Source organism: Elephas maximus, chromosome 3 (assembly GCF_024166365.1).
Source record: "Elephas maximus indicus isolate mEleMax1 chromosome 3, mEleMax1 primary haplotype, whole genome shotgun sequence".
Taxonomy (NCBI): Eukaryota; Metazoa; Chordata; class Mammalia; order Proboscidea; family Elephantidae; genus Elephas; species Elephas maximus.
The window spans coordinates 186,596,932-186,622,417 of NC_064821.1; the positions used below are offsets into that span (position 1 = coordinate 186,596,932).

At 41.8% G+C, this 25,486-nt stretch overlaps 1 protein-coding gene across 1 annotated transcript in view; it reads right to left on the reverse strand.

Annotated features, from left to right (window-relative positions):
• Window positions 1-214: 214 nt before the first annotated feature.
• Window positions 215-25,486, reverse strand: part of FLG (filaggrin) — a 71,751-nt gene continuing 46,479 nt past the window's right edge. The window contains 3 exon segments of the mRNA XM_049875635.1: window positions 215-3,464; window positions 3,534-7,486; window positions 8,093-8,252. Of these exon segments, the coding sequence (XP_049731592.1) occupies window positions 215-3,464; window positions 3,534-7,486; window positions 8,093-8,252 (7,363 nt within the window).

Below are 25,486 nucleotides of genomic sequence, written 5' to 3' on the forward strand. Positions count from 1 at the left end.
TTTTCCGTACACCATTTCTTAATTACAGAGTACAATGATCCCTAGAGACTAACAGAAACTACCACCAAAGTAAGAATACAGTGTAACATGCTTAAAGAAAATGATAGGAAAATATAACCTCCCTGAAATTGTTATGAAAAGTTTTTTTTTTTTGAAAGAAGTGTAATTGGTTCATTCTCCTACTCTTTATGTTAATGGCTTTTCCATTGGTTTCTCACTCATAGTAATAGTATCTTTGTGACGGACCAAATCGCAATTCTTTTGAAATATCATTTGAATGGCCATGTGTTATAATGTGTCTGTTACTGCCTGGCATACATGATCTCATACAACAACCTACATAACTAGATGCTTGTTTGTTACCAGATCTATCCCCGAGTCCCATAGTCGTGGACTCATTCATTACAATTCCATACTAAGACTGTCCAAATCCTGACTGGCCGTAGTCATAATCTGAACTTCCATAGCTGCCATGTCTCCAATAATGACCTGCATCATGCCTTTGTCTGTCATTATTTACGGAATAAAACTGACAGAGACTAGACCCTTGGTTTATCCTGCCATTAGAATCTGATTGTCCATGATCAGCTTTCTGACTTTGATGTACATGGGTAGAGTCAGACTGCCTCTGTGTGGATATCTGACCTGAATGTAAGCCTGAGTGCCTCAAACTGTCTCCTGACTGACCATGGATGGATCCAGGTTGGTTTCTGGAGCCAAACCCTGAACTTCCATGGTAGGAAGTTGATTGCCCAACGGAACCTTCTGACTGTCCTTCAATGTCACTGGCCTGGCTTACACTGGATGCCCTCTCTCTGCCTGTACCGGATTCAAATGATGATCGTCCATGTCCAGTCCCTGAGTGTCTGGAGCGGTCTGCTGAGTGCTCTTGGTGGGATTCCTGCCTACCTCTTGAGCTTAATCTCGACTCTCCACGGGCAGAAGCCTCTCCATGATGAGAGCCTGAATGCCTAGAGCTGTCGAAAGATTGTCCCTGAGATGAGTCTTGTGTTCCTATGGCAGTAGAATATGAGTGTCCATGGGCAGAATGAGACTGTGGGGCTTCGGCTCTGTGCCCTTGGTGAGATCCAGAGTGTCTGGAGCTATCTCTTGACTGGCCGTAGGTGGATCTATCTTGTCTGGAAGCAGACCCAGATTGGCTCCGTGAGTGTTCGGATTGTCCTTCCTGGTCACTGGCCTGACGAACACTGGATCCCCTGTGTCTGCCTGCCTCGGATTCATGTGATGATTGTACGTGTTCAGCCACTGAGTGTCTGGAGTGTTCTGCTGAGTGCTCTTGTTGGGTTTCCTGCCTACCTCTTGTGCTTGATCTGGACTCTCCATGAGCGGATGTCTCTCCCTGGTGAGAACCTGAATGCCTGGAGCTGTCTACAGACTGTCCATGAGACGATCCTTGTCTTCCTCTGGCAGACAAATCAGAGTGAGACAGTGGGCCATCGGCTCTGTGCTCTTGAAGAGACCCTGAGTGTCTGGAGTTGTCTCTTGACTGGCCGTGGGTAGATCCATGGTAGTGTGTGGAAGAATACCCAGATTGTTTCTGTGAGTTTTCTGATTGTCCTTCACTATCACTGGCCTGGCTAACACTGGATCCCCTGTGTATTCCTGCTCCGGATTCAAACGATGCCTGTGTATTTCCAGCCCCTGAGTATCTGGACTGATCTGCTGAGTGGTCTTGGTGGGATTCCTGTCTATCTCTCGTGCTTGATCTGTACTGTCCACGGGCGGAAGTTTCTCCCTGCTGAGAGTCCGAATGCCTAGAGCTGTCTACAGACTGTCCATGAGACGATCCTTGTCTTCCTCTGGCAGTAGAATCTGAGTGTCCATGGGCAGGATGAGACTGTGGGGCATCGGCTTGGTGCCCTTGGTGATACCCTGAGTGTCTTGAGCTGTCTCTTGACTGGCCATGGTTGGATCCATGGTGGTGTCCTGAAGCAGACCCAGATTGTCTGTGTGAGTCTTCTGATTGTCCTTCACTATCACTGGCCTGGCTAACACTAGATCCTCTGTGTCTGCCTGCCCCGGATTCAGATGATGGCCGTGCATGTCCAGGCCCTGAGCGTCTGGAGCTGTCTGCTGAGTGCTCTTGGTGGGATTCTTGCCTACCTCTTGTGCTTGATCTTGACTGTCCATGGACAGAAGTCTCTCCCTGACGAGAGCCCAAATGCCTAGAGCTGTCTGCAGAGTGCCCGTAAGATGGTCCTTGCCTTCCTCCTCTGGTGGTAGAATCTGTGTGTCCATGGGCAGAATGGGAGTGTGGGGCATCAGCTTGGTGCCCTTGGTGATACCCTGAGTGTCTTGAGCTGTCTCTTGACTGGCCACGGTTGGATCCATGGTGGTGTCCTGAGGCAGACCCAGATTGTCTCTGCGAGTCTTCTGATTGTCCTTCACTATCACTGGCCTGGCTAACACTGGATCCCCTGTGTCTTCCTGCCCCGGATTCAAATGATGATTGTCTATGCTCAGCCACTGAATGTCTGGAGTGGTCTGCTGAGTGCTCTTGTTGGGTTTCCTGCCTACCTCTTGTGCTTGATCTGGACTCTCCATGAGCGGATGTCTCTCCCTGGTGAGAACTCGAATGCCTGGAACTGTCTACAGACTGTCCATGAGAAGATGACTGTCTTCCTCTGGCAGTAGAATCTGAGTGTCCATGGGCAGGATGAGACTGTGGGCCATCGGCCCTGTGCCCTTGATGAGACCCTGAGTGTCTGGAGCTGTCTCTTGACTGGCCATGGGTAGAATCATGGTAGTGTCTGGAAGCAGACCCAGATTGTCTGTGTGAGTCTTCTGATTGTCCTTCACTATCACTGGCCTGGCTAACACTGGATCCCCTGTGTCTTCCTGCCCCGGATTCAGATGATGGCCGTGCATGTCCAGGCCCTGAGCGTCTGGAGCGGTCTGCTGAGTGCTCTTGGCGGGATTCTTGCCTACTTCTTGTGCTCGATCTTGACTGTCCATGGGTGGAAATCTCGCCCTGATGAGAGCCCGAATGCCTAGAGCTGTCTACAGAGTGTCCGTAAGATGGTCCTTGCCTTCCTCCTCTGGTGGTAGAATCTGTGTGTCCATGGGCAGAATGGGAGTGTGGGGCATGAGCTTGGTGCCCTTGGTGATACGCTGAGTGTCTTGAGCTGTCTCTTGACTGGCCATGGTTGGATCCATGGTGGTGTCCTGAAGCAGACCCAGATTGTCTGTGTGAGTCTTCTGATTGTCCTTCACTATCACTGGCCTGGCTAACACTAGATCCTCTGTGTCTGCCTGCCCCGGATTCAGATGATGGCCGTGCATGTCCAGGCCCTGAGCGTCTGGAGCTGTCTGCTGAGTGCTCTTGGTGGGATTCTTGCCTACCTCTTGTGCTTGATCTTGACTGTCCATGGACAGAAGTCTCTCCCTGACGAGAGCCCAAATGCCTAGAGCTGTCTGCAGAGTGCCCGTAAGATGGTCCTTGCCTTCCTCCTCTGGTGGTAGAATCTGTGTGTCCATGGGCAGAATGGGAGTGTGGGGCATCAGCTTGGTGCCCTTGGTGATACCCTGAGTGTCTCGAGCTGTCTCTTGACTGGCCACGGTTGGATCCATGGTGGTGTCCTGAGGCAGACCCAGATTGTCTCTGCGAGTCTTCTGATTGTCCTTCACTATCACTGGCCTGGCTAACACTGGATCCCCTGTGTCTTCCTGCCCCGGATTCAAATGATGATTGTCTATGCTCAGCCACTGAATGTCTGGAGTGGTCTGCTGAGTGCTCTTGTTGGGTTTCCTGCCTACCTCTTGTGCTTGATCTGGACTCTCCATGAGCGGATGTCTCTCCCTGGTGAGAACTCGAATGCCTGGAACTGTCTACAGACTGTCCATGAGAAGATGACTGTCTTCCTCTGGCAGTAGAATCTGAGTGTCCATGGGCAGGATGAGACTGTGGGCCATCGGCCCTGTGCCCTTGATGAGACCCTGAGTGTCTGGAGCTGTCTCTTGACTGGCCATGGGTAGAATCATGGTAGTGTCTGGAAGCAGACCCAGATTGTCTGTGTGAGTCTTCTGATTGTCCTTCACTATCACTGGCCTGGCTAACACTGGATCCCCTGTGTCTTCCTGCCCCGGATTCAGATGATGGCCGTGCATGTCCAGGCCCTGAGCGTCTGGAGCGGTCTGCTGAGTGCTCTTGGCGGGATTCTTGCCTACTTCTTGTGCTCGATCTTGACTGTCCATGGGTGGAAATCTCGCCCTGATGAGAGCCCGAATGCCTAGAGCTGTCTACAGAGTGTCCGTAAGATGGTCCTTGCCTTCCTCCTCTGGTGGTAGAATCTGTGTGTCCATGGGCAGAATGGGAGTGTGGGGCATGAGCTTGGTGCCCTTGGTGATACGCTGAGTGTCTTGAGCTGTCTCTTGACTGGCCATGGTTGGATCCATGGTGGTGTCCTGAAGCAGACCCAGATTGTCTGTGTGAGTCTTCTGATTGTCCTTCACTATCACTGGCCTGGCTAACACTAGATCCTCTGTGTCTGCCTGCCCCGGATTCAGATGATGGCCGTGCATGTCCAGGCCCTGAGCGTCTGGAGCTGTCTGCTGAGTGCTCTTGGTGGGATTCTTGCCTACCTCTTGTGCTTGATCTTGACTGTCCATGGACAGAAGTCTCTCCCTGACGAGAGCCCAAATGCCTAGAGCTGTCTGCAGAGTGCCCGTAAGATGGTCCTTGCCTTCCTCCTCTGGTGGTAGAATCTGTGTGTCCATGGGCAGAATGGGAGTGTGGGGCATCGGCTTGGTGCCCTTGGTGATACCCTGAGTGTCTTGAGCTGTCTCTTGACTGGCCACGGTTGGATCCATGGTGGTGTCCTGAGGCAGACCCAGATTGTCTCTGCGAGTCTTCTGATTGTCCTTCACTATCACTGGCCTGGCTAACACTGGATCCCCTGTGTCGTCCTGCCCCGGATTCAAATGATGATCGTCTATGCTCAGCCACTGAATGTCTGGAGTGGTCTGCTGAGTGCTCTTGTTGGGTTTCCTGCCTACCTCTTGTGCTTGATCTGGACTCTCCATGAGCGGATGTCTCTCCCTGGTGAGAACTCGAATGCCTGGAACTGTCTACAGACTGTCCATGAGAAGATGACTGTCTTCCTCTGGCAGTAGAATCTGAGTGTCCATGGGCAGGATGAGACTGTGGGCCATCGGCCCTGTGCCCTTGATGAGACCCTGAGTGTCTGGAGCTGTCTCTTGACTGGCCATGGGTAGAATCATGGTAGTGTCTGGAAGCAGACCCAGATTGTCTGTGTGAGTCTTCTGATTGTCCTTCACTATCACTGGCCTGGCTAACACTGGATCCCCTGTGTCTTCCTGCCCCGGATTCAGATGATGGCCGTGCATGTCCAGGCCCTGAGCGTCTGGAGCGGTCTGCTGAGTGCTCTTGGCGGGATTCTTGCCTACTTCTTGTGCTCGATCTTGACTGTCCATGGGTGGAAATCTCGCCCTGATGAGAGCCCGAATGCCTAGAGCTGTCTACAGAGTGTCCGTAAGATGGTCCTTGCCTTCCTCCTCTGGTGGTAGAATCTGTGTGTCCATGGGCAGAATGGGAGTGTGGGGCATCAGCTTGGTGCCCTTGGTGATACGCTGAGTGTCTTGAGCTGTCTCTTGACTGGCCATGGTTGGATCCATGGTGGTGTCCTGAAGCAGACCCAGATTGTCTGTGTGAGTCTTCTGATTGTCCTTCACTATCACTGGCCTGGCTAACACTAGATCCTCTGTGTCTGCCTGCCCCGGATTCAGATGATGGCCGTGCATGTCCAGGCCCTGAGCGTCTGGAGCTGTCTGCTGAGTGCTCTTGGTGGGATTCTTGCCTACCTCTTGTGCTTGATCTTGACTGTCCATGGACAGAAGTCTCTCCCTGACGAGAGCCCAAATGCCTAGAGCTGTCTGCAGAGTGCCCGTAAGATGGTCCTTGCCTTCCTCTGGCTGTAGAATCTGTTTGTCCATGGGCAGAATGAGACTGTGGGGCATCGGCTTGGTGCCCTTGGTGATACCCTGAGTGTCTTGAGCTGTCTCTTGACTGGCCATGGTTGGATCCATGGTGGTGTCCTGAAGCAGACCCAGATTGTCTGTGTGAGTCTTCTGATTGTCCTTCACTATCACTGGCCTGGCTAACACTAGATCCTCTGTGTCTTCCTGCCCCAGATTCAGATAATGATCGTCCATGTTCAGCCACTGAGTGTCTGGAGTGGTCTGCTGAGTGCTCTTGTTGGGTTTCCTGCCTACCTCTTGTGCTTGATCTGGACTCTCCCTGAGGGGATGTCTCTCCCTGGTGAGAACTCGAATGCCTGGAACTGTCTACAGACTGTCCATGAGAAGATGACTGTCTTCCTCTGGCAGTAGAATCTGAGTGTCCATGGGCAGGATGAGACTGTGGGGCATCGGCCCTGCGCCCTTGATGAGACCCTAAGTGTCTGGAGCTATCTCTTGACTGGCCGTGGGTAGATCCATGGTAGTGTGTGGCAGTATACCCAGATTGTCCGTGTGAGTCTTCTGATTGTCCTTCGCTATCACTGGCCTGGCTAACACTGGATCCCCTGTGTCTTCCTGTCCCGGATTCAAATGATGATCGTGCATATTCATCCCCTGAGTGTCTGGGGTGATCTGCTGCATGCTCTTGATGGGATTCCTGCGTACTTTTTGTGCTTGATCTGGACTGTCCATGGGAGGATATTTCTCCCTGATCAGAGCCCGAATGTGTAGAGCTGTCTACAGAGTGTCCATGCCTTGATCCTTGTCTTCCTCTGGCAGCAGAAAGTGAGTATTTGTGGGTAGAGTGAGACTGTTGACTATCAGATCTGTGTTCTTGATTAGACCCTGAGTGCCTCGTGCCTCTTGACTGGTGGTGAGTGAATCCATTGTGGTTTGTTCCAGGGGGCCCAGATTGCCTGTCTGAATCTTCTGATTCTTCTTGGCTCGAATATTCCCATCTTGCACTTCCTCTTTCCCTGTTTTCAGAACCATAATTATGCTCATCTCCTACTTCCCTTTTTTGGTTTATGCTTGAGATGTTTGTTTCTTCTCCTAGATCAATGAAACTTGACCTCTTGTGTTTACCAGTATGGTGATGATGGTTTTTCCCATTTTTCTCCCTGTGGCCAGAAGGAGATGAATCATCTCTTCTTCCTTTGTTTTTGGAGCTAGATCTATGTTTCTTTTTGTCTGTTCCTGTTACACACTTCTTCCCTGTTTGTCCATGCCTTTTTGAAAGACTTGATTTCCTTCTTCGTTCTTCTACCTTTTCCTCATCTTCTATTTCATCTTCTTCATTTTGGTGTTTGTGACCATACTTTTTCTGCTTTGGGCTTGATGCTTTGAGGTTCTGTCTCTTCATAGACTCATAATATGCTTGGGCCAACTTGAATACCATCAGAAAAAACTCAGTGAAGTCTACTTTCTTGTTGTGGTCTAGATCCAGGATATGCATGAAGACATCACCAGTATCTGGATCATCTGGGTTCTGTATAGAGAAAAACAGAAAAGCAGAGTTCATCAGACTGACTTGAATCCTCAGTTAAATACTTTTAAGTGAACTGTGGGCATGTGAATCCCTGGCACTGAAATGTGGAATCCCAACAAGAATTTTTTTACTTTTTTAAATCTCATTTAGTCAATTGTGAATGAGGAGGTAAATACGGGAACTAGGCAATGTAAATAAATATTAAAGCCTAGTGTGCTATTTAGAAAAGATTTTATGATAGAAGTGCCTCTTTTTTTTATATAAAATGCCTCAGCATTTTATATAATCCACAATTGATTTATTTTTTAAAAATGCCCTCTTAATTATCTTCGGGTTTGGAAGAATATTAGGAAGAACTAACTTATTTATATTCATTTGTTTGTCAGCACATAGTTACATTCTTTTCTTCTAGAGAACAATTTGTGTGTGTGCATGAATGTGTGTGTACCCGTGTTGTTTGTACATAAAGGGATGAAAACAAATTTTACCTGTTTTGAAGTAAGACTTGCTGTGTTCCTATTCCAAAAGGTAAAAATTCAAAAGGGATCATAGTAATCTTTGTTCAAAGTAGTGATGAGGAGTGCTATTTTGGCAAGTAGTTTTTACCTTCAGGATTGGCCGAAACTCTGTTTCCAGTAGTTCCTCCAGCTCTTTTTTGCTCAATGTGTCATTTTCCTTATCGTTGCTCGAATATTGCTGGAAAAGGTCAATGATGGCAATGATGTTTTCCAGGAGAGTAGACATCTTTTGGAAAATATATGTGAACCTAGGAAGAAGGAATAAATATTAAGTTTTGTAGAATTTTTGTTTTCTTTCTAGAATTTTCCTAACGAGACTTTACATTTTTTAATCCACATTTTCTCCTAAGCAGTTTAATTTCATCTATAGATTTTTTTTTTAGCCCAACAAGGAAGTGTTTGTGGTATAGTAAACACTTCTTGTTGCACCTGGATTGACAACACCCATGAGGTTGAATAACATATCGAGAAACTTTGTCAGAAAACTATCTGGTTACTTATAGAAGAGTCAGAATCTGAATCCTCTTGGTTTGATATTTTCAGTTGGAGCCCTGGTGGTGCAGTGGTTAAGAGCTTGGCTGGTAACAAAAATTTTAATCCACCAGCAGCCAACCTACCAGCCACTCCTTGAAAACCCTATGGGACAGTTCTGTTCTGTCCTGTAGGGTGACTATGAGTCAGAATCAACTCGATGGCAGTGTTTTTTTTTTTTTTTTTCCTAATATTACAAAAAATGTTTTTATTGACTGGCTTTCATGTTACCATTTAAGGAATAAAAAACCAAAACCAAAACCAAAACAAACCCATTGCCTTTGAGTTGATTCCAATTCTTAGAGATCGTAAAGGACGGAGTAGAACTGCTCTATAGCTTTTCCAAGGAGTACCTTGTGGATTCCAGCTGCCAACCTTTTGGTTAGTAACCATAGCTTTTAGCCACCACGTCACTGGTGTTCCATTTAAGGAACAGCATCTCAAAAACTCTCCCTTGAATCAACATTCTCTTCTCCAGCAGCATATCCCCCTTCATCTTACTGTCCTAATTAATGGCTTCCTTTTATAGACAAGATTCTTAGAAGAATTTTCAATGCTTACTTCCTTAAAATGTTTGCCTCCCACTTTCTTTTTAATGTACATCTCTCAATTTCTTTCTCCACCACTCACCTGAACCTGCGTTGTGTCAAATTACCTATTATCTCCAAGTTGCTGAATATAGTGGTCAGTTCTCCATCACCATCATTCTATTCAGCTTCTTGGTAGTGTGCCATGGAGTTACCCATTTCCTACTGATGAAACCTTTTTGTTTCTTGGATTTTACGATGCTACATTCTCCTGATGGTCCTCTTATCTGTTGGCTGCTCCCTCTCAGTATTCTTTGCTACCCTCTCCTCTTCTGCTCAATCCCTAAATGATGGAAGTCAGCATGGCTATATCCTAGATCTTCTTTTTTTTTTTTTTTTATATCTATACACTTTTCTTAGGCAATCTCATTGAATCCCTCGACTTCAGATGCCATCTCTCTAGTGACTTCTTAATTTACCTCTCCAGTCCTGATCTTTCCCGTGAGTTGTGGATTCATTCATTCACTCCCTATTCACTTAAGGGTTAGGCCCTATTTTATGCTCTGGGGATATAGTAGTGAACAAGATAGATAAGTTGCCTACTCTTATGTAGACAATAAGCAAACAAATAAGGGAAGCAATTAGATATGATAAGTGATACATGTAGAATTAAAATAAGAGTGTTATGATATAGAGTGAGGAGATTTTAAGCTGATAGTAGAAGGCTTTGTGGTAAAGGAAATATTAAAAGATGATGCTAGTTAGAAGCATAAAAGAGGCAGGAAAGACTAAAGAACAATTGCAAGGGTAAATGTGTGGCAGAATCTAAGTAGATATTGACTGCATAAAATAACAACAACAGTATCTTTTGGAATTTAAGTAGATAGAATCAAAACACACAACAATACCAGGTAAGACTCAAAGGGGTAAATGGAATTCAAGCATTGTCAGATACTTGAATGCTTTAGGTAGTGGTTAAAGTCCTTTTTATAATACACTCTAGTAAGTCAAGGATGCTGCATCTCTATGATAACCATGAAAAGAACGGTAAAAGAATATGTAATTAATAAGCTAATATTGGGGGAATTTTGTGACATTTAGTCAATCTAAGATAAGAAAAAAGAAAAAATATAGAACAGATGGGATAGTAGAAATCGATAGTAATATGGTAAATGGAAGCCAAATAGCTCAGTAATAACACTGAATATAATTGGGCTAAATACTTGAATTAAAAGACAAAGATTGTCAAACTGTTAAGAAAGCCTAACTGTATGCTACTTACAAGAGACATGCATTAAATATGATAAGAATGGTTGAAGGTAAAGGGATGGAAACAGCATACCACCAAACACTAAAAAGAAAACTGGTGTCACGACATTAATACCTGATAGAATAGACTAAGGCTAAAAGCATTACTAGAAGAATTCTTCATAACAATGAAAAATCAGTTCACTAAGAAAACTCATTGCCATTGAGTCGATTCAGACTCATAACGATCCGATAGGACAGAGTAGAACTGCCCCATAAGGTTTTGAAGGAGCTTCTGTTGGATTCAACCTGCTGGCCTTTTGGTTAATAGCCAAATGGCACTACTAGGGCCCCAATTCACTAAAAAGGATATAATCAGAGTTCTAAATTGATATGCACTTAATAACCCGGTAACCCAAAAAAACCCAGTGCTCAGTTAATAGCATAGCCTCAAAATACAACAAAAATTGACAGAATTTTAAGGAGAAATAAACAAATATACAATCGTAGTGGGAGATTTTTTTTAACATTTCTCTCTTAGTAAATGAAATAGCATGTAGGGAAAAATATCTGTAAGGATATAGAAGATTTCCACAAATAATTAATGTAAACATTAACTAACATATGTTGAACACTGCACCTAACAACTGCAGGATACACATCCTTTTGAAATGCACATGAAACATTTAAAATCAACCATATGCTGGATCACAAAGCAAGCCTCCACAAATTTTAAAGGATTGAAATAATACAGTTTGCTCTCTACCTCAGTGGAATTAAACTGGAATTCAGTAATGGAAAGATAACTAGAAAAATACCCAAACATTTAGAAATGAAAAATAACTTCTAAACAATCAAAAGATTAAAGAATAAATCACAGTAGAAGTTAAAAAAATATTTTGAAGTAAATGAAAATGAAAAGAATATGAATAACAAAACAGTAAAAAAAAAATTTTTTTTTTTTTTTAGGGTGCCTTAGTTTTAGTTTTACTCTGTCCTATTTAGGATGCCTTAATTCCATGTCTAATGGGAAATTTATAGCTTAAGTGTACATATTAGAAAAGAGGAAAGGCTGAAAAATCAATAACCTAAATATTTTTATCAAGAAGTTTGAAAAAGAACAATAAATTAAGCCCAAAGAAAGTAGAATGAAGGAGATAATAAGATGAGAGCTGAAATTAATGAAATAGGAAGCAGTGTTAGAGGATCAACAAAATCAAGATTTAGTCTTTGAAAATCTAATAAAATTGATACATACTGCAAAATTAATTAAGAGCAAAGTCATAAATAGCCAATATGAAGAAAGTTAAAGATGATATTGCTATAGATTACAGACATTAGAAAGATAATAAGAATATATTATGGAAAACTTTATACCAATAAATTTGAAAATTTAGATGAAATAGACACATTTCTAGAAAGCACTATTTATCAAAACTGAATCAACAAGAAATGGAAAACTTAAATAGTCCTATATCAATTAAACAAATCAAATATGAAATTAAAACATTTCCAGTGGCAGAAAAACTGCAGGTCAGATGGCATCACTGGTGAATTGTATTTATTGTGTGAGAAAGAAATAACCCTAATGTTACACAGATTGTTTCAGAGAATTGAAAAAGAGGGAACACTCATTTTATAAATCCAGCATAACCTTGATACCATAACCTGACAAGGATATTGAAAGAACCAAAATTTTCAGAACAATTTCTTTCATGAATATAGATGCAAAAGTTCAGAAGAAAATATTAGCAAACTGAATCCAGCATTGTGTAGACAGAATATACAGCATGCCTAAGTGAATTTTATTCCAGAAATTCAAGTGTGGCTTAATATTGAAAATCAACCAACTCATAACAACAGAACAAAGGAGAAAAAAACATATGGGCCTCCCAACAGATGCAAAAACAAAACAAATGAGCAAACAAAAAAACCCAGTTCATAAAATCAACATTAATTCATGATTTATAAATAAAAGATATCATTTATGTGTATGTAAATGTTCTAGCAAACACCACATTTAATGGTGAAATGCTGGAAGTTTTCATCCTTAAGTTTGGAAATGAGATTAGTATACCTGCTATCATCCTGTGCAACATTGTACTGGAGGTCCTAGCCAGAGCAAAAAGTCAAGAATAAGAATTAAAGGCATAGAATAATTGGAGAGGAAGTAGTAAGATCACCATTACTCACAGAATAATATGATATTTGTATGTAGAAAATCCAAAAGAATGTACAGCTAAACTATTAGAATAAATAAATTTAACAATGTTGCTGATTACAAGATCAATATACAAAAGTCAATTGTATTTCTATATGACAGCAATAAACAATTAGGAAATGAAACAAGAAAGGATCCTATTTACAAAAGCATTAAAAGTCAGGAAATTCTAGGAATAAATCTAGTGAGAGACAAAAGATCTATATACAGAAAATTATAAATGTTATTGAGGTAAAGAAGGTTTAAATAAATGCAAAAATATGTCCTGTTCATGAATTGGAATTCACAATATTGTTAAGCTGCCAATTCTCTCCAAATGCATTTATAGAATCAGTAAAATCCCATTTGAAATCTCAACAGCTTTTTTTTTTTAATGGAGGTCAATAAACTGATTTCTAAAATTTGTATGAAAATATAGAAGGGTAAGATTAGCCAAGACAATCTTGGAGACAAAGTTGGAGGACATACATAACAGGTATCAAGAGATATTTTAAAGGAAAACAGCATGGCATTGATGCAAGTCTAAGCAAATGGGACAATGGAAAAAGTCGAAAATCAGACGTATTTCACTATGGACATTTGATTTATGGCAAAGCTTATACTTCAGATCAACAGGGAAAAGGTGGTCTTTGGAACAAGCGGTGGTGGCTTAATTGGATTCCCATTTTAAAAACAAAAAATTTAATTCCCAGGGAGATTTTACATGTAAAAGTTAAAAGAAGATGACATAAGAGAATATCTTCAAGATCTTGGGGTAGGGAAATATGACTTAAATAGAACTCAAAGTACTAATCATAAAGAAAAAGACTGATGAATGAGACTGCGTTGAAAGTAGGAATGTCTGTTTATTCAAAGACACCAGAGAAGGGCAAGGAACAGAGTGGAGGAAAAAAGCAAAAAAATAACCAATAAAGGGCTCTGTCCTGAATATTAAAATAACTTCTACAAATCAGTATGTAAGAAAAGGCAAACCAATACAAAAATGGATAGAGGCCACAGGAACTTACAAAAAAGAAAAATCCAAAATGGCCTGTAAACATACTAAAAGGTACTCAACCTTGTTAATCATCAGGGAAATGTAAATTAAATAAGACCACAACACAACCACCAGAATGACTTAAAAAACAAAAGGAAGCAACTCCACAAAAAAGCCTGATAATACCAAATGTTGCTGAGGTTGTGGAAAGAGCAGGTTTTTCATATACTGTTGGTGGGAGTGTAAACTGTCAGAAGCACTTTGGAAAATTGTTTGGCGGTATCTAAGACTCAGTAGTTGGAATCAACAGGACAGCAACGGATTTGGTTTTTTGGTTTAGTTTAATTGACTCCTAGGAGTAGTCCCAACAGAAATCATACACATATGTAACCAAAAGTCATGTACGAAACTGTTCAAAACCCTGTTATTTATAATACCTCCTACAATGTAAGCAACCCAAATACTTCTCAGTAGACGAGTTGTGGTATATCCAATAATGTAATAGAGGTGGGAGCTTGGACTAGAGTGGTAGTGGTGAAGAGGGAGGAAAGTGGATGAATTCTGCGTGGTTTGTAGGTAGAGTTGACGGGATCTGGTGATGAATCACTTGTGTGTTGTAAGAGAAAAACAGGATTCATGGACAGCTAGATTTTGGATTGAGCAAACAGGTGTCTTCTCACCTTTCTATTATTTCCATCATCTCACACCTAAACTACTGCAACCTATCTTTCTACTTCCACTCTTAGCTTCCTGTAATCCTGTTTTCCATATAGCAGCCCAGAGTGATCTTTTAACAACATATGTTACATTATGTTACTCCCCCTCCTTAATACCCGCTAATGACTTCCTATGAACTTAAAATAATGTAGAAACTCTACTACAATCCTCTTTACAAGATCTATACCTGCTTAGCTCTCAGACATCACCATACCAGTGTTTCTGTTGTTAAATATTTTCTAGCACGCTGGTTTCTTTTTGTGCTTTGAAACAAGTTTACTCCTGCTTTAGAGCCTTGCCCTCTGCCTTGGCCTATTTCTTTTGTCATCGAGATCTCAGCTCAAAAGCTATTTCCCCAGAGAGGTCTTCCCTGACCATCCAATCTAATTTTCTTCTCAGTATCTGAAATTACCTTATTCATTTGTTTATTGTTTACTGGTGATCTCCCCTATTAAATGTAAGCTCTTAAGAAGAGGGAGTTTATGGTGTTCACTGCTACATAATCAGAGGTAAGAGCCCCAAAACCAAACAAAACCCATTGCCCTCGAGTCAATTCTGACATGCAGTGACCTTATAGGGCAGGGTAAAACTGTACCACAGTGTTTCCAAGAAGCAGCTGGTGGATTCGAACTGCTGACTTTTTGGATAGCAGCTGAGTTCTTAACATCTGTGCCACTAGGGCTCCAGAGGTAAGAGCAGTACTTGGCAAATAAAAAATAGAAGGTAGTTAATACATATTCATTGAATGAATGAATAAATGCACAGTCCAGCAATCCAAAAAGTATTAAATAGCCTCATAGGAGTCAAATTTGTGTTCTCATTTCCTTCTATACAAAAAAAGAAGTTTTAGTAACAACACCACTAAAAATAAACAGCCCCAAACATCTAGAACTTATTGCCTTAGAGTACACATCCAGATTTCCACCTTGTTTAACACCAAGTAGATGAAGTTAGATGGATTTCCTCTCCCTTACCTTGTTCACCAGAAGAGCAAGTAGTATGTAGCCTGAAGGACCTTGCTGGGTGCTGAAGCCTTGGATAATGGCCTTTTTATAGCAGATAAATGGTCCATCCAGGGAGGAGCCATCTCTGTGGGATGGTCTGATTCATTCCTAACCAAAGCCAGGTACACCCCACAGCTCCACCTCTACTGCTCAGGTGACATGTGTTTACTTCTGTTTCCTCACGTACTCCTCTGCACTGGTATTAGCGAGTTCCAAATTTAGGTTTGACGCAAATGCCATATATTGGCAATTTTATGAAAGGATCGTTTTGGCTATCACAGATTCTTTGTGTGTGGGGAACACACCTTCTACTTCTTTCTAATTCCACTTTAACTAGGTAAGTGCTTGATAAATTATCTGTTGATAAACATACTTCCTGATGCTTGTCTCTAAAGGGTAGAATAGACATTGATAAGAAACTAAAATCCAGTTAATTGTAGGAACATATCACAAACATTTATCTTCATGTCCCTTTCCACCTGTGAATTTCATCTCAGCATACTGAGAAAACTTGTCAGTGAGATGAATGTTGATCTTCTGATGAAAGGAGAGAAGATACTGATTTTTCAAAAGAGTGAAAGAATGTGAGCTCTTTGAGTTAGAAGCAGTGTTCACTAGGTGCTAAACAAAAAAACTAGGTGCTACTCTGTTCTATAGGGTCACTATGAGTATCGGCATCGACTCGACGGCAGTGGTAGCATGAGCTTATTAGGTAAAGTCATTTGTTTAATTTTACCTTATTTTCAAGATAATTACAATGAAATGTTCCACATACTCTTCCTTCTTTAACTGTAGGTTTTCTCATTCACTCCAGTGAATATACAGAAGACTTCTATCCCTGGCCTCTCTCTTGACTTCCACATTGTTATGTCAAACAGACCACATCTCCATTTGTATGTCCTCTGGTTACCTTAGTCTATACTGTTCAAAACTGAACTCATTGTTGTGGCCCCTACCAAAATATACTACCTTCCAGGAATCCAGATGTTGGTTAATGACATCCCCATCCACTAGGTGTCTCAAGCTCGACAAAGTCATTTTTCATTTCTCCCTCTCTTTTACTTCTCACGTTTGTATCATATCAACTCCACCCAGACTTATGTCCTTCATGCAGCTCTACTCTCTATCCCCAGTGCTGTAGTTATTAGTTCTCGACCTCACCATCCTTCACCTGGATGTTCCTAAGAAGCATCATGACTAGCCCCTCTCTCTAACACAGACTGCCAGATCCATCTTCCAATCTTATCATGTCATTCCTTGCTTAAGGACCTCTGCTGGCTCCTCCTTGCCTGCAGAATAAATTCCAAATTCCTTAACTTAATATACAAACATCTTCACAATGGACATGAATCTCTATCTTTACAGTTGCTTCTCTTGACACCTATATTTTTTGGAAACATCACTCTAGATACCCACATTCCTTACATGATTTTTTAATGTCCCATCACTGTTGAGGATCTCTACATGCTATCCTTACTACCTGGGGTTTGGGGAATGGTCCCTGAATCTTAACTTCTCTTGGTCTTTTAAGACTCTCCTGAATCATCAACTCCATCATGAAGCCTTCTCTGACATCTCCAGATAGATCCTTATCCCTGCCACTGCTCTCTCACACACTCTATGTTTACCTCTCTTATAGCACCATCCAGATTTTATTTTAATCATTTATTTATATATGTCTGTCTCCTTCCAGGATTTGGTGTCCCATCTCACCCTGGCATTGACTGGATCTGAGTTATCTCTTGTGTCCTTGGGTCGTATAACAGTGCCTGGAACATTGTTAAATAAGAAGTACAGGGGGGTGGTCAATCTTGTTTTGAGGCAATGAAATGAGTTTAAAAAGTTTATTTAATGCTCTCATTCTTAACCTTATTATACCATCAATCCCTTCTTTTGTGGGACATCAGTTAACATCCACGGAACATAGTTCTCCCTTTTCTCCTCTTTTCTTCTTGGATTTTATTGTCTCTTTGTGCCCGTAGTCATTGTGTTTTTGTCGTTCTCTTACCATGCTGCAATAGTAATCTATATTGCATGTCCACTATGTGCTAAGCAGTACTAAGATTTTGCAAGTATTCTAATCCTCAGGAGAACCCTGTGAGGTCGTGGTTATTATCTTTATCTTAGAGATGAGGGAACCGATAAGCGATAGGGTGTGCAAGGTCTCTCAGCAAGTAAGTTACAGAACTAGGATTCAAACTCAGGTCATCTGACTCCAACACCCACATTATTTCCATTACACCATGTTTCTCTGGGTGTGAATTTCTCTCTCTCTTTTTCTTTTGGTTAGCTTTATTTATATTTTTAATGTTTTAAAGATTTAAACATTTTTAAAATGTGCCCCATGTCCTGGGTAAATTTTACTGTGAAAATCATTTCAGGGCATCAGAAAGACTAGATAATGGGGTATGAGTGAGCTGAAGAGGGTAGAGCCCATAAAGTGGCAAGGTCAAGGAAGCCTGTGACTTGACCTTATAAAGGCCAGAAGACCCAAATCTGGTCGCTTCATTTTAAGTTGGAGGGCCGTCTGTATTACTCTAATCCAGGACCATGCTATGATCATTATATTTTATCATAACTTGGAAGAAAATGTTGGCAAATGGGAAATATTTTTAGGATAGGCTGAAGATCCAAGAAGATTTTAGCATGTTCCACCAGTGGCTCAAATTGAATAAAATGAATCTTACTGACTTATGTTCTAAATTAAACTTCACAAGGATGAGGTAGAAGATATGAGTAAAAGAAGGTGTGACAGTGCTCATGTCACGTAGTAGCCAAAAGAGGTCATGATATTTTAGGCTGCATTAAAAAAAGTATAATAACTAGAACAAAATAAGTCGTGGCATTCTTTACCAAATTGTCCCTGATGATATCCTTCCTGATTCTTGTCTCTAGAAAGCTAGAACAGACATTTATAAGAAACTGAGATCCGGTTTATGATAGGAAAATATCACAGGCATCTATTCATGTCCCTTTCTATCTACGAATTTCACCTCGATTGTTTGCCAGATTGTTTCTAGAGATTTCAATTAAGTTTGGTGACCACTTTTCACAAGGGATATGGACAACTTGGTATGTGTTCTGAGTAAAGTAAGAAGGGTGATTGGCTAGATGGGTGTTAAATGGAACCCACTGAGAAGCAGATGGATGGGAGACATAAAACTGTCTTCAAATATATAAATGGTTTTATGTATAGAAGGATTGTTATTGGGCTGTATTATCCCAACGTTGGTAGAACTCAAGGAGCCCTGGTGTTTTAATGGTTAAGCACTTGGCTCTAACCAAAAGGTCTGTGCTTCGAACCCACTGGCTACTCTGTGGGAGAAAAGACCTGGTGAGACAGCCTAGGAAACCCTGTGGGGCAGTTGTACCCTCTCCTATAGGGTCATTATCAGTCAGAATTGACTGGGTGGCACATGACTACAACAACAGGTAGAACTTAGAAACTATAGGGAAGTATATCAGCTTTTTATAAGGAAGAACTTTTTAATACTGAGAATTATCCAAAAAGTAAAGAACTGTTTTTGGAGAGAGTGAGCTCCCCACCATTGCCTAGAGAATTTTCAACTGGATGGACCTTGGTAATCAACTAGTCTAGAATCCTCATATGGTAGTTGAAGATTGTGAGTTCCAAGGGTGCGTGGTTGGTAAATTAAACAGTCAGGACCCATGTCTCCAAATCAGGAGTTTTTACTCCAAATCCTCTTTCCATTTTATAAAAAGCAAAAACAAAAACCCGTTGCCGTCAAGTTTATTCCGATTCATAGAGACCCTATAAGACAGAGTAGAGCTGGCCCTAGGGTTTCCAAGGAGCAGCTGGTGGATTCGAACTGCCGGCCTTTTGGTTAGCTGTCGAACACTAAATTACTGTACCACCGGGGCCCCGCATTCCATTGTATTAGTTTGCATCAGTTACAGGGAGAAGAACATGAGGCAGGGATATTTTAGAAGGGAGTTGAGTGGAGGTACCTTGGGGTGAAAGTCTGAAAAATCCCCCTTTCAACCTAAGAACAATGATTCCATGATTCAAGTCAATTTCCTTGCCTGACTTCCTTCAGCTCAGCTCAGATGCCATTTCATCAATACAGTTTAGTAGCTGCAGGGGTAACAGGACTGGCATTTCCACTTTATGGTGTAGACAGGAGGTAACACTTGCTGTCCATGCCCTAGTTCATGCTAACACAGCTGATCCTACTCCATACTGGCTTTTTACCCTTTTAATCTCAAAGGCGAGCCCTGGTGGTGCAGTGGTTATTCATTCAGTTATGAACGAAAAGGTTGGCAGTTTGAATCCTCCAGCTGCTCTGTGGAAACCTTATGGGGCAGTTCTACTCTGTCCTATAGGGTCACTACGAGTAGGAATTGACTTGACAGCCAGGAAAGAGGTAACCTGAAAGGATTTTTTCCCCTAACGCTTTAAAATAACTGGCTTTGGAATAATGAACTCTGTGATGTGGGGCTTCTTCTCTGTCTCGTTGTTACCAGACAATGCAGTGGTCCCAAATGCATTTTAGGTGTCTGTAATTATGTAATGTGGCTGCCAGGATTTGTGAAAGGGTAAAAGAAAACTCCCCAAAACATAGGAGCTATTGACAAATCATAAATTACAGGATTTCAATTACAATCATTCAATGATCTGTCCCTCCCATTTTCTACCTAATGGGCTGAAAAGTGTGGATCAGGTTGTCACGATTTAATGGAGCAGCCTTTGAGAACTGTGACTGAGGCTGTAGGAGTGAAGGGGAGTTGGAATTTGTGGTTAAATGATTTCCTACAGGAGCGTTAGTCATCTCCTAGGGAGGTGCTGTTTGGGGGTTGGAATTTTTCCAGGGTGAATAATCTCTTGGATTTCTTAGCATAGTTGAAGCTGATGTTCCTACTCAGCTATATAGTTGTGGAGCCGTATCTGGCAGGAACACCTTTACTCACAGCTTGTATTTGCTAGGACAACGGTCAAGGAAATTAATGCTGGTCCCAGGCAAAATTTTCAAGGTGCCTTCAGAGCCCTCAGACTCTGCTTTCTTTCATGCCTTTTTGTGTGTGTGTGTATGTGTGCGTATGTGTGTGTGTGAGAGGGAGAGAGAGAGCAGAGTAATAGAGGGAACAAGAGAGAGATAGGGAGAGACAGAGATAGGGAGGGAAGGAATATCCCAGGGAGAATGAGGGTGAGGGAAAATGAGTTTTTTTTCCTGATATAAGCATATATGTTGGCATATATTTCATGCCAATCTGGATTGCTTCTCAGTGCTTTATGTGTCTAATATATTTATTCCCAGGTATTCACTGGCAGATTCACTGAGGTATAGAGAATGCAGAAGAGGAAACCAGAAAGGGACTGCAAGGTTGGAAATAGAGAAAAGAATTGAAGTAAGCCTGTGGCGGAGGATTGTGTATGTGTGTGTGTAAACCGTGTTATTTCAGCTACTTCAGATGCCGAAGTCACTGGTAACACACACACATACATACAATGTGAGAGAAAGAGACACACCGACAACAATGATAAAGGACAAGTCTTTTGAACACTGAAGAACTATTCTCGAGGAAATGCTTCTATAGATAAGATGTTATTTCTGCAGAAATCATGGTGGTGTATTAAACTCCTCAAGCACAGCTGTGGAGGTAGGTAGGGGCAATCTAGGGTGTGACAGGCATCGCATCTATACAGGAACTGTAACATATGAGAGTTTTCTCTGACAATTATGGAAAAAAGTAATAGAAGTAATAATAGAAAAACCACTGGTCACCTCATGTAGTTAAGTGGGAAATCCTTCAATAACATTTGAAAGGTTAGGAACAGAGAGATCGTGAAGTCTTGAAAGTGACCTTATCAGCAATGACTAGTATCAACAGTAAAAATGAACCAGTCACCATTCTATGTCCCATGGAAATAAGGGTTGGTGACAGAATGATGTAGCATTAGGGTACGGGAAAAAACTCCAGGAGCAAGACAGGACAGAGACAGTATAGCCATTTTTAACCATAGGCTGCATGAATGTCATCTGTTCAGACAGAGTCTAGCAAGGGCCAGTAATTACAGGAGAATGTAGAAGATCAGGAGGGGCTGGAAACTTGAAATAGGATCCTAGTCCCTGTTCTCACCTGCTATCGTCATAGATAGGAATATTATAGATGGATGGATGGAGGATGGGTGGATGAATAGATAGATAAATATGTAGGTCGGTAACAACAACAACAATAACAAAAAGCCAATCCAGTTGCTGTCGAGCCTGATTCATGGTGACTCCACGTGTGCAGAGTAGAACTGTGCTCTCCACACGGTTTTTAAGCCTGTGACATTTTGGAAGCAGATTGCCAGGATTTATTCCGAGGTGCCTCTAGGTGGATTTGAACTGCTAACCTTTTGGTTAGTAAAGATTATCTGCAGGCAACTAAGGTAAATTCAGACCAAGAGATAGGTCACAGTGTTCAGGGGTCATTCATTCATTCAATAGGCATTTGCTTCGAGTTGACTACTCACCAGTCACCTTATTTGTCACAAGGCTAAAAATGAAGAAGACATGCTCCCTATCCTCAAAGAGTTCACAATCTAATGAAGAAAGCAGACATATAAACAATGTGATATGTGGTATAATAAAGGTATTTACAAATTCATATAGAAAGACAGGTGAAGAAGCAACTCATTCTCTTATAGAGAGGTCAAGAGGAGGTGACATTTGAGCTGAGCTTTAAAGAATGCACTTACTGGATTGTGTGGGAAAGAATAGTGAGAGATGGCCCTGGAAGGCCTTGAAAGCCATGCTAAGTGATGTGAATATCATTGTGTTTGCAGTGAGTAGTAACTGGAGGGTTTTAAGTAGAAAAGCGATAGGATCAGAATTTTATTTAACAAACGTAACTCTACTAAGAGTGTGGATGGTGGATTGAACTGATAAGGCAAAGATACAGTTTGGAGGCAATGTAAATAAAAGAGGGAAGAAACTTTGAGATCTCAAACTAAGGCAGTGGCAGGAAGAGACATTTCAGAAGTGATTTTGGCGATGCATTGGATGTGAGGGGTGAAGGAAGCTTGAAGAGGTGAGATTCCTGGCAGACAGCTGGTGTTGGGCAGGTCAGATAGGGGCAACCCAGATAAAGTGGGATCTGACAGGTGGACAGAGCTCAATGATGGAGAAGCCAGGAACAGGAGATTTGTATGGGCAGGTAGTGTGGAGTTGGTATCAACAATATTAGTTAGATAAGGTAGCAGAACTTTAGGCACTGGGTTTAGATTCAAGGGTAGGATTTTAATTTTGGAAGTAGGGGAGACTGAAAAACAAGGAACAGTTCCTATTATGAAACACTTAAGGACAGGAACCAGGCAGATACTTTGTTGTCATAACTTAGAGGGATCAAAGCCAGATTAGCACCGTAGATAACATGCCGATTCCTGAGTTTTATGGAACTTCCTTCTTTAGATCCCTTCTGTTGAAGGTCAGTGCTTTTTCTGCATAATGGAAACCCTCGCTACACCTCCAGTACCTGAACACCTCTCTATCTATGCTGCACCCACTTTTTTCCAACTTGGACTTTAGTCCCCCCATGCAAGTGTCGTGGTTACTCATCTATCATAATACACCACCTACACCCTACAGGTTATGCAGATGTTTGATTGATAATCTCCATGATTATTGTTGTCATCCAGCACCTACTTGGACTATACCACACCCTTCTCACCCACGTGTAGTCAGAGGAGGGCCCAAGGTAGCTTAAGTGGCTTAGCTGTGGGAACAGGATTGCTTCCTCTAATAGCCTGCGAACTGGATGGTTCCAGATGGTGAATATCAGAACCACTCTGGAGTTACGTTGTTAGGTGCTGTCAAGTCAGTGTCAATTTACAGTGACCCTATGTACAACAAAATGAAAACACTGCCCTGTCCTGCACCATTGTTACAATCGTTGCTATGTTTGAGCTCATTGTTGCAGCCACTGTGTCAATCCATCTCCTTGAGAGTCTTCATCTATTTTGCTGACCCTGTACTTTACCAAGCATGATGTCCTTCTCCTGGGACTGATCCCTCCTGATAACATGTCCAAATTATGTAAGACAAAGTCTCATAATGCTCCCTTCTAAGGAACATTCTGGCTGTACTTCTTCCAAGACAGATTTGTTTATCCTTTTTGCAGGCCATGGTCTATTCAATATTGTTTGCCAATGCCATAATTCAAAGGCATCAATTCTTCTGTCTTCCCTATTTATTGTCCGGGTTTTGCACACATTTGAGGTGATTAAAAATATCATGGCCTGGGTTAGATACACCTTAGTCCTCAAAGTGACATCTTTGCTTTTCAGTACTTTGAAGAGATCTTTTGCAGCAGATTTTCCCAATGCAACAGGTCATTTGATTTCTTGACTGCTGTTTCCATGGGTGTTTACTGTGGATCCAAGTAATATGAAATCCTTGACAACTTCAGTCTTTTCTCAGTTTCTCATGATCGGTCTTAATACATCGGTCCAGTTGTGAGGATTTTTGTTTTCTTTATATTGAGGTATAATCCATACCAATGGCTGTTGTCTTGGATCTTCATCAGCAAGTGCTGCAAGTCCTATTCACTTTCTGCAAACAAGGTGTGTCATCTGCATATCGCAGGTTGTTAATGAGTCTACCTCCAATCCTGAATCCCCCTTCTTCTTTATATTGTACAGTTTCTGGGATTATTTGCTCAGCATATAGATTGAATAAGTATGGTGAAAAGATACAATCCTGATGTACAGCTTTCCTGATTCTAAATCTCGGAGTATGCCCTTGCTCTGTTGGAATTACTGCGTCTTGGTTTATGTAGAGGTTCCTTATGAGCACAATTAAGTGCTCTGGAATTTCTATTGTTCACAATGTTATCCATAATTTATTATAATCCACACAGTCCAAAACCTTTGCATAGTCAATAAAAGACAGGCAAACATCTTTCTGGTATTCTCTGCTTTCAGGCAAGATACATCTGACATCAGCAATGATATCCCTCATTCCATGTTGTCTTCTGAACCCAGCTTGGATTTCTGGCAGTTCCCTGTCAATATATTGCTGCAGCTGTTTTTGAATTATCTTCAGCAAAATTTGACTGTGTGATGTTAATGGTATTGTTTGATATATTCCACATTCTGTTGAATCACCTTTCTTAGAAATGGGCACAAATATGGATCTCTTCCACTTGGTTGTCCAGGTAGCTGTCTTCCAAATTTCTTGGCATAGATGAATGAGTGATTTCAGCATTGCACGCATTTGTTGAAACATCTCAAGTAGAATTCTAACCGTTCCTGCAGCCTTGTCTTTTGCCTATGCTTCCAAGTGCAGCTTGGACTTCTTTCTTTAATACGTCTATACTACCTTCGGAAATGGCCGAATGTCGACCAATTCTTTTTGGTACAGTGACCCTGTGTATTTCTTCCATCTTCTTTTGATTCTTCCTGCATCATTCAGTATTTTGCCCTTGGTGTTGTTGTTAGGTGTCATCGAGTTGGTTCCAACTCATAGTGACCTATGTACAACAGAATGAAACACTTCCCAGTCCTATGCCATCCTCACGATCATTGCCCTGCTTGAGCCCATTGTTGCAGCCACTGTGTGAATCCATCTCATTGAGGGTCTTCCTCTTTTTCACTGACCCTCTACTTTACCAAGCATGATGTCCTTCTCCAGCAACTGATCCCTCCTGATAATATGCCCAAAGTATGTGAGGTGTAGTCTCGCCATCTTTGCTTCTAAGGAGCATTCAGGTTGTACTTCTTCTAAGACAGATTTGTTCATTCTCTTGGCAGTCCATGATATATTCAATATTCTTCGCCAACACCAATATTCAAAGACGTCAGTTGTTCTTCAGTCTTCCTCATTCATCATCCAGCTTTCCCATGGTTTGGGTCAGGTGCATCTTAGTCTTCAAGGTGACGTCTTTGCTTTTTAACACTTTAAAGGGGCCTTTTGCAGCAGATTTGCCCAAATGCAACATGTCTTTTGATTTCTTGACTGCTGCTTCCATGGGTGTTGATCGTGGATCCAAGTAAAATGAAAGCCTTGACAACTTCAGTCTTGTCTCTGTTTATCATGATGTTGCTTATTGGTCCACTTGTGAGGATTTTGGTTTTCCTTATGTTGAGGTGTAATCCATACTGAAGCTGTGGCCTTTGATCTTCATCAATAGGTATTTCAAGTCCTCTTCACTTTTAGCAAACAAGGTTGTGTCATCTGCATAATGCAGATTGTTAATGAGCCTTCCTCCAATCCTGATGCCCCTTCTTCTTCATATAATCCAGCTTCTTTGTTTA